General features: G+C 43.4%; 1 protein-coding gene across 1 annotated transcript in view; it reads left to right on the top strand.

The window, feature by feature from the left end:
• LOC120994783 (tricarboxylate transport protein, mitochondrial-like) overlaps positions 1-16,233 on the top strand; it is a 47,092-nt gene extending 30,859 nt beyond the window's left edge. Inside the window, exons 2-9 of the mRNA XM_040423587.1 lie at positions 1,148-1,255; positions 5,927-6,026; positions 6,483-6,621; positions 8,396-8,480; positions 8,872-8,976; positions 12,318-12,433; positions 14,535-14,608; positions 15,559-16,233. Coding sequence (XP_040279521.1) covers positions 1,148-1,255; positions 5,927-6,026; positions 6,483-6,621; positions 8,396-8,480; positions 8,872-8,976; positions 12,318-12,433; positions 14,535-14,608; positions 15,559-15,673 — 842 coding nt within the window. The 3' untranslated portion in view covers positions 15,674-16,233. The remainder of the gene's footprint in view (positions 1-1,147; positions 1,256-5,926; positions 6,027-6,482; positions 6,622-8,395; positions 8,481-8,871; positions 8,977-12,317; positions 12,434-14,534; positions 14,609-15,558) is intronic.
• The last annotated feature ends 347 nt before the right edge of the window (positions 16,234-16,580 follow it).

Raw genomic sequence — 16,580 nt, 5'->3', positions numbered from 1 at the left:
GTGCCTTCCGTTGTTTTTGCAGACCCATTGAAGTGAATGGTTCCGCATATGGTCCCCAAAAAAACGGAACAGAAGTGGAAAGAAAAAATACGTTCATGTGCATGAGCCCTAACTCCTAGGCATATAGGATCCTCTTTCTTGGGATTAGAGTAAGTCCCAGAAATTAAACCAACACTGATCAACTCGTTAAGAGGGTTTTCCAAGATATTTTACTGATGACCTATCCTCTGGTGGGGGTCCGACACCCGGGACCCCCGCTGATCACCTGTTTGAGAAGGCAGTAGCACTGCAGCCTTCTTACTGCTCATCAAGCAGTGCTTGGCCACTTCAATAGGGCTGAGCTGCGCCTAGGCCATGTGACCAATGAACGTGACATCACATGGCCTAGGGAAAGCAGGGTGCTACTGCGAGCGCCGGTGCCTTCTCAATCATCTGATCGACAGGGATCCTGGGTGTCTGCCCCCCACCAGTCAGCTACTGATAACCTATCCAGATGGGTCATCAGTAAAAATATCTCGGAAAAGCCCTTTAATGACATATCCTCTTAATAATCCATACATTTGTTTTGTGGAACTTTTCTCATCAGAAGTAGTGTGAAGATGAAGGTTTATTCTGCCAAATTATGCTCTGCACTGAGCCTTTCAGCCCCTCCTTTTTGAGTAACAGCTGTAGTGGTCTCCTGGTTGGGTGCTACAGCTGTCACTCAGAGCAGGGGGAGGGGTTGTGAGGCAGCTCAAAGCAGAAAACACTTCAGTGAAGCTTGCAAGAGCAGAATCTGGCAGAATAAAACATAATATTCACACTACTACTGAGTAAAGCTCCACAAAAAGTATGTTTTTACTCTTGTACCCAAAAGCATATTGATTATTATTATTTTTTTTATATGATTATAGTATCCTTAAATTCACATTAGTTAACCCCCTTCCCTCATAAAGACATTGTTAAATAAAGGAAGGTGTAAATGGTATAGAAATACTTGTCTCTTTCGCAATCTATATATGACATTGTAAATGTAATTGCAGCGCTTCACCCACTGAACTTGTTGGGAAAGAACGCTTCCTTTCCGGTAATCTGCTGCTCCTCGGGCCGTGTAAACCCACCATGAGAAAAGATGTCACTGATACAGAATGTGATTTGTGTCTGACAGGTGGAATCGCAGGAGGCATTGAAATCTGCATCACCTTCCCGACAGAATATGTCAAGACCCAACTTCAACTGGATGAGCGGGCCAATCCTCCTCGGTATCGGGGAATAGGTGAGAATCTATAGGCAGACATTTGTGTTTAAAAAAGCAGAAAAGACTGTGCTCTGCTCTGTCATTGTAAGAAAGTGAATGCACATGGTTGTCAGATATCACTAGCTATATATATATATATACTTGCTACTTTGTGATGGTCACATAAAATCCTAATAAAACACATTTTAAGTTTGTAGGTGTAACGTGAAAAAGTTCAAGGAGTTTAAATACTTTTTCAAGGCTGTGTGTGTGTGTGTGTGTATATATATATATTCATACACTGCTCAAAAAAATAAAGGGAACACTTAAACAACACAATGTAACTCCAAGTCAATCACACTTCTGTGAAATCAAACTGTCCACTTAGGAACCAACACTGAGTGACAATCAATTTCACATGCTGTTGTGCAAATGGGATAGACAACAGGTGGAAATTATAGGCAATTAGCAAGACACCCCCAATAAAGGAGTGGTTCTGCATGTGGTGACCCCAGACCAGTTCTCAGTTCCTATGCTTCCAGGCTGATGTTTTGGTCACTTTTGAATGCTGGCGGTGCTTTCACTCTAGTGGTAGCATGATACGGAGTCTACAACCCACACAAGTGGCTCAGGTAGTGCAGCTTATCCAGGATGGCACATCAATGCGAGCTGTGGCAAGAAGGTTTGTTATGTCTGTCAGCGTAGTGTCCAGAGCATGGAGGCGCTACCAGGAGACAGGCCAGTACATCAGGAGACGTGGAGGAGGCCGTAGGAGGGCAACAACCCAGCAGCAGGACCGCTACCTCCGCCTTTGTGCAAGGAGGAACAGGAGGAGCACTGCCAGAGCCCTGCAAAATGACCTCCAGCAGGCCACAAATGTGCATGTGTCTGCTCAAACGGTCAGAAACAGACTCCATGAGGGTGATATGAGGGCCCGACGTCCACAGGTGGGGGTTGTGCTTACAGCCCAACACCGTGCAGGACGTTTGGCATTTGCCAGAGAACACCAAGATTGGCAAATTCGCCACTGGCGCCCTGTGCTCTTCACAGATGAAAGCAGGTTCACACTGAGCACGTGACAGACGTGACAGAGTCTGGAGACGTCGTGGAGAACGTTCTGCTGCCTGCAACATCCTCCAGCATGACCGGTTTGGCATTGGGTCAGTAATGGTGTGGGGTGGCATTTCTTTGGAGGGCTGCACAGCCCTCCATGTGCTCGCCAGAGGTAGCCTGACTGCCATTAGGTACCGAGATGAGATCCTCAGACCCCTTGTGAGACCATATGCTGGTGCGGTTGGCCCTGGGTTCCTCCTAATGCAAGACAATGCTAGACCTCATGTGGCTGGAGTGTGTCAGCAGTTCCTGCAAGACGAAGGCATTGATGCTATGGACTGGCCCGCCCGTTCCCCAGACCTGAATCCAATTGAGAACATCTGGGACATCATGTCTCGCTCTATCCACCAACGTCACGTTGCACCACAGACTGTCCAGGAGTTGGCAGATGCTTTAGTCCAGGTCTGGGAGGAGATCCCTCAGGAGACCGTCCGCCACCTCATCAGGAGCATGCACAGGCGTTGTAGGGAGGTCATACAGGCACGTGGAGGCCACACACACTACTGAGCCTCATTTTGACTTGTTTTAAGGACATTACATCAAAGTTGGATCAGCCTGTAGTGTGTTTTTCCACTTTAATTTTGAGGGTGACTCCAAATCCAGACCTCCATGGGTTAAAAAATTTGATTTACATTTTTTTATTTTTGTGTGATTTTGTTGTCAGCACATTCAACTATGTAAAGAACAAAGTATTTCAGAAGAATATTTAATTAACTCAGATCTAGGATGTGTTATTTTTGTGTTCCCTTTATTTTTTTGAGCAGTGTATATATATATATATATATATATATATATATATATATATATATATATATATATATATATATATATTAATATTATTATTTACAGTACAGACCAAAAGTTTGGACACACCTTCTCATTCAAAGAGTTTTCTTTATTTTCATGACTATGAAGGCATCAAAACTATGACTTAACACATGTGGAATTATATACATAACAAAACAAGTGTGAAACAACTGAAAATATGTCATATTCTAGGTTCTTCAAAGTAGCCACCTTTTGCTTGATTACTGCTTTGCACACTCTTGGCATTCTCTTGATGAGCTTCAAGAGGTAGTCCCCTGAAATGGTCTTCCAACAGTCTTGAAGGACTTCCCAGAGATGCTTAGCACTTGTTGGCCCTTTAGCCTTCACTCTGCGGTCCAGCTCACCCCAAACCATCTCGATTGGGTTCAGGTCCGGTGACTGTGGAGGCCAGGTCATCTGGCGCAGCACCCCATCACTCTCCTTCATGGTCAAATAGCCCTTACTTTCAAAGTTTTCCCAATTTTTCGGCTGACTGACTGACCTTAATTTCCTAAAGTAATGATGGCCACTCGTTTTTCTTTACCTAGCTGCTTTTTTCTTGCCATAATACAAATTCTAACAGTCTATTCAGTAGGACTATCAGCTGTGTATCCACCTGACTTCTCCTCAACGCAACTGATGGTCCCAACCCCATTTATAAGGCAAGAAATCCCACTCATTAAACCTGACAGGGCACACCTGTGAAGTGAAAACCATTTCAAGGGACTACCTCTTGAAGCTCATCAAGAGAATGCCAAGAGTGTGCAAAGCAGTAATCAAAGCAAAAGGTGGCTACTTTGAAGAACCTAGAATATGACACATTTTCAGTTGTTTCACACTTGTTTTGTTTTATGTATATAATTGCACATGTGTTAATTCATAGTTTTGATGCCTTCAGTGTGAATCTACAATTTTCATAGTCATGAAAATAAAGAAAACTCTTTGAATGAGAAGGTGTGTCCAAACTTTTGGTCTGTACTGTAATATATATATATATATATATATATATATATATATATATATATATATATATATATATATATATATATATATAAAAAAAAAGAAAAAAGAAAAAATAATGGCGGCACTGGAAACACGTAGTGTGGGTGCTACGTCCAGGGATATAGCTGCTTACCCCAAATAGACAAAGTAGAAACACGGACAGCACTCCAAGTAGAAAAGTGGTATTTAATCACCCATGCAGATGGCAACGTTTCAGCTCAAACAAGAGCCTTTTTCAAGGCTCTTGTTTGAGCTGAAACGTTGCCATCTGCATGGGTGATTAAATACCACTTTTCTACTTGGAGTGCTGTCCGTGTTTCTACTTTATATATATATATATATATATATATATATATATATATATATACACACACTTATGGGCATATAGATATCACTAGTCTTATATAAAATATATATATGCTACTATGGTCATAAAGATATCATTAGTCTAATATATAGACTACCAGGGGCATACATACATATTCCGATCTGAATCTCCTGTATCACGTCCATATAGTATAGGAAGATGTGCATGTTAGTGATCCATTCAAGTATGCTAGTATAAAGCTATAAAAAACTGCATCATATGTATGGTCCATCAGAAGATACCAGCCTGTGTTAATACATCAGCTGAGTTGTCTCATGGTGACTGCTTCCCCCGTATAGATCTTCACTCTTACAGAATGTGCGGGGCTGGCTTGGCCATGCATCATTGCACTCACAAGGAAAGCTGCTGTGCTGTGCTGTCAGGCTGTCTCGCTGGATATCGGAGGTGCTAAACGCTCTGTCTCCTTGATGGTGACACATTCATACTTTTATACATCCAGTTCTTATTTCTGTATTTCACCCGAGAAAGTGCACCACTAATGTCATACGAAGACGGTGAAATAAAGAGAACCAGCATTTGAGCTAAAATCCGCTTTAACTTCCAATATTTAAGTATGTCTTGAACATCAGGTCATTAAAGGCGGCATAACCTCTTCAGTATCTCTTCGGTACGGCTGTATGTTTAGGTGTATTAAGTGGGGAGAGGGGAGAGAAAGCTGCTGCCAGACGCTCCTCACACATCCAGGATATAAGGTGTTGGAAAAGGATTGGGCAAAAATATTCACTTCACCCGATCCTTCCTTCTCTCCCCGACATCATCTGTTAGGGGATGAGTCGGGAGCTCCCCGTACACATTAGACTCTTAATTAAACCTGAACCTGCTATTCTTGACAAAGTCAACCAACAATACACTAATGTGTATGGAGGCCTTTACTCCTGTTTCAATTGGGGATCGATGTGCCAGTTTCCATAGCCATGAGTTTTTGGCTGGCCACGAATCTTAAGGCCACCATACACATTAGTGCATTGGCAGCTAAACTCGCTGAGAACCGTGGATTCGGCCAACAGTCTAATGGGGACAGTCTAATAAGCTCCTGATTCCCCCCGACAGATAATGCCAGAGGAGAGAAGGATTGGGTAAAGTTTGTATTTTTGCCTGATCCTTTTGTTCTCGCAGGAGGTAATCCTCCATCAGAAGTGTCTGGCAGTGGCTTTCTCCAGTCTCCTCATTGAATGCATATGCAATTTTGGCCGAACCGACGGTGTACGTGTATGGGAGAGTTTGGTAGGAGTCTGGAGAGAGCTGTGGGCCTGATCAGCTATTGAATGTGTATTGGAAGTACTTGCCCGAATACCCACTGCTCCACTGAGTTTTTCACTTTTTGCAGTTCACATGAGAAGTTTTTACGCTTCTGCCTTGCATTACATGTACCACTTCTGTGACCTCTTCTCTCTCCGCAGGGCACTGTGTCACCCTCACGGTACAGGATCATGGAGTCAGAGGGTTATATCGCGGTCTTAGCTCATTGCTATACGGATCCATCCCCAAGTCTGCCGTCAGGTAAGGGGTCAGTGGCACATAAGGGGAGGAGTATAAATATATATCAATGGGCTAATCTTACAGGGGTTGTCTCGCCCCAACTGCCCCTGTCCATATATATCATATCATGGCACATGCATGTCACAGGGGTCCCCTGTTTGGGATCCTGCTCCATGTGCCACAGTGGAAAGCCACTCTGGCAGACCCAGCACGTCCATTCATCACATGAACTGCCGCTTGTTGCATGGCCGCCATGCAATGCTCCATGGGAAAATGTATGCCTAAGTGTTGCTCTCCCCATCGATCAGGTTTTATTGTATATATTTTTAAGTCGTTTTTATATTTAATATGTTATTCTTTATAAAACATAAAAAAAAGTTACACACAAAGTTTCTCTAGACGACCATTATTAATGGTATAGCTAGGAGAGCACATGGGTTGTAACGCAGTGCTTTCTCCATGATGTGTGCTTTTCAGATTCGGCACATTTGAGTACCTCAGTAACTATGCAAGGAGTTCCTCAGGGAAATTGGATGGAAAGACCAGTTTTCTGTGTGGTTTAGGGGCTGGTGTTTCAGAGGCTATTCTGATCGTATGTCCAATGGAAACTATTAAGGTATGTGCCATCTAAATAATAAGCCGCTTCCTGCTGTGCACTGTATTTCAGTACTTTGTGCTCTAGAGCTGCTCTTCCTACTGAAATTGGGGACAGTAAATTATTAACCAGAGTCATGCATTTTGGCGTTATCGAACTATGTGTATATCTTGACCTGCTATTTGTCCCCGTCCTGACTCTCTTGCGTCAGTAAGTCTTGCGTACGTTACTCCCTTTGTCACACACCCTTTTTGCTTTATTACACAAGGGGATGGAACTTCTATAAGTCATACATACATCTCAAGCATTTCGTTTTTTTTAAAGATTGTCCTATGAAAAAAAGCCTCAAGTGGACGAGACTTATGCAAATATGCATGAAAGTGGGCAGGACTTAAAGGGGTTTTCCAGAACTTTTGATATTGATGACCTATCTTTAGGATGGGTCACCAATATCAGTACTTCCACCTAGGAGCAGGAGCCGCAGCAGCTGGAACTAACACAGTATATGGAGCCGGGAGCTCCGTTTTTAGTGTACGGGAGCTAAGCTGCAGTAAGGCTTTGTTCACATCTCTGTGAATGTTTCCAGCAGGCTGTTCCGGCATTGCCAGATTCAACAGATCACCACCTGGTCCCTATTGACTATAATAAGATCTGGCGATGATCCGGCCGCTTTATGGGATAAATGCATGCAACGGTTGTTGACCAGCCGACAGGCAGCATTTATGCTGGCATGACTACTACACAGTATACGTCACTGTCTGCTTCCGGCTATGTACACCGGGGCAGATTTACACTTTTTCCTGCATTTATCAAGTATTTAAGACCCTTTTCTACCCTTTTATGCCTCACTGGACGAGTGGGGAGGATGCAGTTTACAGAAAAGGGTATGGCTTAAATGCACCAATTTTTTTTTTTACATTTTCTAAATAAAACTAAGCCAACAAATAGTTGGTGTATACTCAGACTAGACAGTTTATAGGTGCGCCAAATTTCTCATCCAGCATCATCCACTGTGATAAATGTGGCCCAATTTAGGACTGTCTGTCTGAGTTTACACCGTCTTAATTTTAGACCGTATTAGTAAATCTGCCCCACGGTGTTAGTTCTGGTGGATGTGGCTCCTGCTAGCATCTGATTGGGGAGGTTGCCAGTTGTTGGACCCCCCCACAATCTGATATTGAGGGCGTATTCTAAAGATAGGTCATCTATATTGAAGTCCTGGAATACCCCTTTGAGTGTTTGGCACATGGAGATTCAATTATTAGGAGACCTTTCTATAGTAATTTAGGAATAACCAAAATAGCCAAATAGCCTTTTGCCTTTGACTCCAAAAGCTGCAAAATTTTTGTGCCACATATTTCAACCGCAACAAATTTATGGAAAGTGACCTATTTTTTTAACATTTGTGGTTTTTGGTACAGATTTGCCATGGATTTCACAGTATTCATCGAAAGGGGTGGAATCCATGGTGAAGATTCACAACCTATTGGCCGTAAGTCAATGCTGCAGCTATGTCGTGGATCTTCACCATGGATTTCACCTCTTTTGATACATACAGTCTGTGGCAAATCTGTACCAAAAACCACTTGTTAAAAATATGTCTCTTTCAATGGATTTGTAGCAGGCGAAATCTGTGGCACAACAAGTCTGCAGCTTTTGGAGAAAACCTCTCGCCATGAAATCACAGCTGACTACATATGTTTTGGAGCAGTAGGATGAACATTGAACTTTATATACCCTAGTAATCCTAGAAATCAAGGTTGTTTAACTTCATTTGTTTCTTTGACAATGACAGGTGAAGTTCATACATGACCAGGCCTCCTCTACACCCCGGTACCGTGGCTTCGTCCATGGAGTGCGGGAAATTATCAGAGAGCAAGGTGAGTTATGGCATATTTAAAGGATACGCCGTAAATATCCAATTGGTATAGGCCTCACCTCTGGTATCTGCTCCTGTCTCCAGAATGGGGTCCTGCTGTGAATGAAGAGCAAGCTGTGCATGGGACTTCTGAAAGTATCAGAGCAAGTCCCATAGCCGTGAGTAGAGAGGATACTGTGTATCTGCGTCATGCTCTTCATTCACATTGGGGTGGGATGGCATATCCTATTGCTATGGCATGAATGCCCAGAAGGGACAACCCCTATAAAACCAAGCAATTGTGGAAACAGATCCCTGGGAATAATCCCTATCCCCATCCCTTCAATGGAATTTTTTTTTCTGTGTTACTATTATATGAATACTAATGTCCATGTGTCTATAATACCATACAGGGCTACGTGGGACATATCAAGGACTAACCCCCACTATTTTAAAGCAGGGCTCCAACCAGGCAATCCGGTTCTATGTCATGACCTCACTACGTAACTGGTACTTAGGTGAGTAGTATCCTGGTTACATATTCTGATTGTTATCTGTGTAAGGCCTCTTGCATATGCCCTATCCGTTTTGCGGTCCGCAAGTTGTTGTGCCTTCCACATTTAATTTGAAGACCCATTGTTTTCAATGGGTCCTTGGTCCGCGTTTTGTGGACATAGTCTATCTTATTTAAGAAAAGCACGTACGGATGCGGAAAGCACACAATGATCCGTATGTCAATTCCGCAAAAGATAGAACATGTAATATGCTTGTCCGCAAAATGCAGATCGTGGACCCATTGAAGTAAATGGGTACACAAAAAATGCGGATGCAACATGAACAGCATACATATTTTGCGAATGCCCAATGTGCATGGGGCTGCAAATCGGAAGCCCTTCCCTGCCGCAAAAGGTAGGACATATTCTATTTTTGGCCGCAACTTGCGGATTGCCGACCTATTAAAGTCCATGGGTCTGCACCACGATATTGGTTGCACACAGCTGGTGTTTTGCGGATCTGCAGTTTGTGGTCCGCAAAACAGACACCATAATGTGAATGCACCCTAATGGGCAAAGATCAGGAGGGTACGGGTTCTTGCTGATGCGACCTGGCAGGTGTATGGAGACTTACTTTCAGGCAGTGCTTAATGGGAAAAAGTATGCAAATTACCTGATGTCAGCCAAACCAGAGACTCCTCTATAAAGAAGAAACAGCTGTTTGAGGTCAGTACTGAGCAGGTTATGGCTTCCTGGCTGAGGTGTCATTGACGTGGCTCGGGGGGGGTAGTGGTCCTTACTGAAGACGGTGTATAACACATGGCTATATTCATGCGCCCACATTACTATGTGCCTGCTATTGATACATCCTGTATTGAAGTCCAGATTTGGTTTAAAAAGTGCAGAGAGGCATCCCCCTATACGTCACTAAAAGAATGTCTAAAAGTTCAACAGTATTTGGACCCTTCTCTTGAAGTCAACCATATTTTTGAAGATGCTTTGGGCTATCGTCTTCCTGTTTTTATGGCCTTTCCAATGTGGTGCTCCATGAATATTATGCAATGTCTGGTGCTGCTGCAGTATAAGGGTATAAGTGGCACCAGGAGGGCTGTACTGTCACACATTGCGCTGCTGTGTAGGAGGAGGAGCGCACAGCCACACCGCGCCTACACAGACTAGCAGTGCGATGTGTGACAGTACATGGCGCTTCCGCTGGGGAACTCCGGCTGCTTAGGTGAACGGGGGGCGGCTCTCTGCTATGGACGTAGCGACAGCTGAGGGAGACACAAAGCTCAGTCGAGTGGCATCCGACAGAGCACGAATACATAGTGGGTCAAGTCAGTGATGAGGAGGCAGGCCATGAAGGGGCATCGATGGAGGCAGTGCAGGGCACACACAGAGGCAGCCCCCCCTGTCTCTGCCACACAATGCTTACGTCACTTCAACGTGCAGTGCAGCTCGGGGGGAGCATGTGACCCATCAACGTGACGTCAGCAAGACGACACACAAGGTCACATGACTGGTTTGTAAGGCTACTTTCACACTGCCGTTTCTGGGTCCGCCTGTGAGATCCGTTTCAAGGCTCTCACAAGCGGCCCAAAATGGATCAGTTCAGCCCCAATGCATTCTGAATGGATAAGGATCCGTTCAGAATGCATCAGTTTGCCTTCGTTCAGCCTCCATTCCGCTCCGGAGGCGGACACCAAAACACTGCTTGCAGCGTTTTGATGTCCGTCTGACGAAACTGAGCCAAACGGATCCGTCCTGACTTACAATGTAAGTCAATGGGGACGGATCCGTTTTTACTAACACATTATGGTGCAATTGAAAACGGATCCGCCTCCCATCCGTTTGCATTATCATGAACAAAAAATAAATAAAGAAATCTTTGCATTACCATGAAAAAAAAATAAAAAGTTTTTTATTTTATTTTTTGTTCATGGTAATGCAAACGGATCTGTTCTGAACGGATACAAGCGTTTACATTATAGGTGCGGATCCGTCTGTGCAGATACCAGACGGATCCGCACCTAAACGCAGGTGTGAAAGTAGCCTAAAGTGAGCAAACGGAGCAGAATAGGCAATACAGCTATATTAGATATATGTTAGTAAGGCCAGGGCATGTTTAATGGAACATAAAAGTTTAATCCCGGTGAACCCCTTTTATGACATTTTGGGAGATTTTAAAATCAATCGGACAACCCCCTTTAAGACCATATTGGTGCATCTCCCCCTTTGTAATCTTATTAGATAAAATGGCAGTATCTCGTGTGTCCAGACTACAGTCCACTTGGCTGCCGCTGAGAGAAGCCGATTTATATATTAGAATATCTGATATTTGACTTTCTTTTAAATATGATCCAATTGAAAATTTCTTTAAAAAAAAAATATATATATAGGTTCAGCCGCACCACCTAGAACATAGGAGAGTGAAACGGGATTAAAAAGAAGCAGTCCGGACTTCTTAAAATAAAGGCAATAACAAGAAAACCTGTAGCAATCAACCCTATTTCAGAGCTGAAACATCTGTAGTGCTCACAATCGCTGCAGTTCACACTATGCAGAAAAACTGGGCCATGCAAGTCCGCACAGCTTCTTTTTCCTTTTGCTAATCAGAGATCTTCCAAAGAACAACTTGAAATGATGGTGCACAGCACATCGCTCTCTTCAGTAATCACCACCATGCTGTTTCCACCACACAGAATCAAGCTGCAGGGAGCAGGGTAAAATGGCGCAGACTGCTTTCCAAAGGAAGAATAAAACAAATTTCTTATACAAGAGTGATAAAAACATTTCACCCAGTCTAAGTTTCGTCCCCTTCTGGGCTGGTGTATGATGTGGCATACTAGCACAGTTTATACTCTTCCCTGCACAAACAGTGACTTTGTATAGTAAAAACTTCCCAGAGTCTTATTTATCACACGTGCCGAAAAATAAAAAATACAATGGAATCTCTTTATGTATAAAAAATAAATAAAAAAAAACATAAATAAGAATATTATACAATAATAAATAGATAAAAAAGTGCACGTTTGTGTGCGGATTTCCATGAGCCCGTTATTTTCCGCATAGTGTGAACTGCAGTGGCTGTGAGTACGATTAGTACTGAAGATGTTTCAGCTCTGAAATACGGGTGATTCTTGATATTGGCAATAGAAAATGTCATATTTTCAACAGCAGACCAAATATAGCTGGGAACAATTGTATTATTATTTTTTTTCCGGAAACAAACCCATTATTGATCAGTCCTTGATTTTCTGGGACTTCTTGTAAAGCAGGCCACTTTGTAGGACATCCGGTGTTGGCAGCGCCCAGACGCCAGTTATTTGGTATTGTCCATTAAGTAACCAGTGTTCTGATTCCAGGTGACGATCCTCATAGAACGATGAATCCAATTGTCACAGGAGTGTTTGGTGCCATTGCTGGGGCTGCCAGTGTCTTTGGTAATACACCGCTAGATGTCATCAAGACCAGGATGCAGGTAATTTTATCAGTGCACGTCTTTGGATACTGGATAGCCTCATATCTTGGGCTGCGTTCACATCACCGTTTAGCTTTCTGTTCTTCTGATCCATCAGAAGAACAGAAAAATAGAGATCAAAAACAGATCTGTTATGTTGAGCTTCAGTTATGATCAGTTTGTGTCACTTCCGTCAGAGATCAGTTATTTTTACATGCAGGACTTTTTCAGACGATCAGTTATTTTCTTTCTTTTTCTGTTTTTGTCCTGAGGTCTGTGATATAATTAAATTCAGGAGGACGCCTGCGACCACTGGCCAGGTAGATAAGTTCCTGACGCTTCCAGTATTAACACAGAGAGCATCTGATCAATATGTACCTGGCCAGCGGCAGTGAGGAGAGTTCAGGTGCCCCCCTCTCCCAGGCATCATCCCACCAGGAATTTTCCCTGTAGGATCTATGGCCAGTTTTCCCTGCCTGCCTATAAATTTCCTGCATGGTTGGAGTTGCATGTGCCACTGCCGTCAATGACTGGACTCAGTGGTGCAGTTTTCCCCAGCAGTGACGTGCTGCTTGAGAACACATTACCTGGAGCGGTGCACATTACCCCATCCATGCAAGACATTTACATGAGGGGACTGGAAGTACAGTGAAGGCCGCCCGGGACCCACAGCACAGGAACAGAGCAGCAGGTAAGTATAGTTTCCTTCACGGGTCCTGTGTGCTATATCATGATTGCATAGGTACATCGCTGGTAAGGCTATACTCACATGTTCAGGATTTAGGACTGGATTCCACCCCTAAATCCTCATCCGTTCAGACAATATTCTGCATCCAATGCAAGTAAATAGGGTATTTCATTTTTCATGCACATGTAGCGGAGAAATCTGCGGCATGCTTATTACGTCAGTGGATTTTATATGGAAAAGCCACAGACTAGCTAATACTTGAACTGATCCACTAGCACATCTGTATCAGCCTCACATTTCAGCCGCAGATTCTGCAAAGAATACACACTGTGGGGGACATTTACTAAAACCGGCAATTTAGACGCTGGTCTTAGTCCATGTCCGCTGGTGCTTGAGGCGCCGGCCTCTACATAACTAAGGCGCTGGCCGTGCGACTTTCTTAAATCTATGCCAGCTACCTTGCATTCCTAGGGTAAATCCTGAGCATGTGAATAGCTGCAGTGCAGGTAGGAGAGAACTCGCTGAGCACCTCTGTCATCATTTTGTGACCAGGACAGATTCCCATTCAATGATTCATGAGCAGAGATCTTGAAACCATGAGAAATGAATGCAGAAAGTATATTAGAAGATTACACAACTTTTCATTATGCAGTGAAGAATCCAAAAAGCTCTTTGAAGTATTGTCACATTTGAGAAAACTTTAAACGTGAGACATCATGCAGAACTTCCAGTCTTTTGTATCCGATCCATTAAAGCAAAAATTGAATGAAAAACAATGCAGCTCTGTATAAACGCCTTTCAGCTCCACTTACAACACTTGATATCGCTGCTGAACAATGTGGCCGACTATGAACCCGTATAGCATATGTATGGTCTACTATATAAAACACAATGTAGCCGTGACTTCTTTTGGAACGGATCCTGAGAAATCCTATGGACTTCTAATCAGGTTTTCTTTGCTGTTCCGTTAAGTTTGAACCCCAGACAGAAACATAAAATCAGTAATGTGAACAGAGCCTTAAAGTGGTTTTCCGTGATTTTGATATTGATGGCCTATGATCGGTTGGGTCTGACTCCCGGCACCCCAGCTGTTTGAAGAAGTGGTGGCACTAAAGTGAGTGCTGCAGCCTCCGTCACCTAGGAGCAGCTCAGTCCCATTCAAGTAGATGGGCCTGAGATGCAATACCAAAGATAGCCACTATACGGTGTTTGGCGCTGTGCTTGGTCTGCTGTGAGGAGCCCACAGGGCTCACCAGAGCTCAGCGGCCTCTTCAAACGGCTAATCGGCGGGGGTCCTAGGGTTCATACCTTTTTGAGGTTAAGCCATAAATATCAAAATCCTAGAGAACACCTTTTAATCCTGCTGGTTAACATGCTGATGACCATACACTTGCTTCCTATGTAATGTATTATGTGGTCTGTTCTGATCACCAGGGTTTGGAGGCTCACAAATATAAGAACACTTTAGACTGTGCAAGCCAAATACTTCGCAATGAGGGACCCCTGGCGTAAGTAACAATATTCATCCTTTTTCCTGATTAGTAAGTACATAATAGAATGTGGCAGTGGATCATAATTAACCATATATGAATATAATAGCCTCCTGAATACCATTGTCTGGATACGTCAACAGTCTCTGATTGGTGGGGGTGTGACACCCAGACCCCCGCCGATCAGCTGCTTGAGAAGTTACCAGCGCTCCTGTGAGTGCCGCGGCCTTCTCTCTGCTTTTCCTAGGCCAGCGACATGTTCATTGTTTATGTGGCCTAGAAGCAGCTTAGCCCTAGATGGTCATCCGTAAAACCCTTTTAATGATTCTCCATATTGCCTCCTTTGCTGGCTGGATTCATCTTTCCATCACATTATACACTTCTCATTTTTCCATGGTAATGATCCCCCTGTAATCCAGCAGGAAAAAGTACCAGCCTATGCGCACTCCCACATTCCCGGCCACCAGAGAGGCCGGTGCCTTTTCCTATAGTGTGCAAGCACGACCATTGCTGCTGAATTGCAGGGTGATTGTAACTACTGGAAACAATCAGTGTATAATCTGATGGAAAAATGAATCAAGCCAGCAAAGGAGGCAATATAGACAATCACAATACATTAGTAAGTGCCTTGTATTAACTTTTTCTATATGATAAATTACCTTTGCTGAAGTGAGACAACCCCTGTAAGGATACTCTAGCATGGAAAAACCAATGCAAAGGAATTCTAGATACATGAGGTCCTCATTGTAGCCATCTAGCTTTTAGACCAAATATTGCATCCTAGGTATATCTAAGATTTAATGTTTATTTACTCAATTGTCTTGCATCCCTGACATACTGTAATTGTTTCACACGTCCTCCATAGTGTTAGAAGCTTTATCTGTGCCTGTGTCTATTTTGAGGCTTATCCGCACCCTACATATCAGAGATATACCAGTTGTAATTAATGAACAATCCTTCCTCCTTAGGTTCTACAAGGGCACAGTGCCACGTTTGGGCAGAGTGTGTCTGGATGTTGCCATCGTCTTTGTAATCTATGAAGAAGTAGTTAAAGTTCTTAACAGAGTTTGGAAGACCTCCTAACATCACGTGACTTGAAGAGCCGCGCTCAGCCGTGTGGCAGGACGTTTTCTATCTTTAATTTTACCCCCAACTTGACTGGATTGTAAATTATCACAAAATGTCATTTTAACCTGTACTTATTGTATGGTAAATGTGTGTGTTAATGTCTGGACTTGCCTTAAATCTGCCAAATATCTTGCAGTCATTGTCAGATACCTTACTGTGGGATTAGCTACTGTAAAACTAGACTCGAAATAATGTTTATGTGGATCTGATCCATTCACGTGGCAGATGCACAAACCCACCCAGCATATATCAGGGGCCACCTATCAATCCACCAGAGGTGTCTGGCAGCAGCTTTTTCCTATCTCCCTACTGAAATCACATATGTGCTCGGCAGAGCTGAACGTATAGTATATTAGGAAGTCAGAGAGAGCTGTCTGCTGACTCTGTATGGGCACCTTAGTCCAGCTTAAAGGATAATTGTCATTTTTATTTGCTAGTTTATTAGAGCTAGGCATGTATACTTGAGTTAGTCAGTCAATGATTGTCAAAAGATCTGTAATTACCTTATAATAACAGCTTTCATTAATGTCTCCTGTCCCTTTCCACTGCTCCCTTAAAAGACCGTTGTTATGGCTTGTCTGTCTTCCTTTTAGTATAAACAGAAGACAGAGGGGCGGTCCTTCACACTGCATGCCTGCATTAGGCTTCAGAGTGAGGAGGCGTGTCTCTCGGTAATCCAATCTGATTGGCTGGCAGGGAGCTGCTGGCTACAGCAAGTGTGTATGGGAAGTGAGGGAAAGCAGTTTTGGCCTCAGAGAACTGGCAGAGGAGCCATCTTGAGACGGTCCTCATATTGTAAATGTTTAAACAGCCGTAACTAAGGGAAAAACTCAAGGGAAACAGTGGTATGTGAAGAAACTAA

The sequence above is a fragment of the Bufo bufo genome, chromosome 3 (assembly GCF_905171765.1).
Source record: "Bufo bufo chromosome 3, aBufBuf1.1, whole genome shotgun sequence".
In the NCBI taxonomy this organism is placed as follows: Eukaryota; Metazoa; Chordata; class Amphibia; order Anura; family Bufonidae; genus Bufo; species Bufo bufo.
Note: the sequence above shows the minus strand (reverse complement) of the source record. Positions and strands in the feature narration are given on the sequence as shown.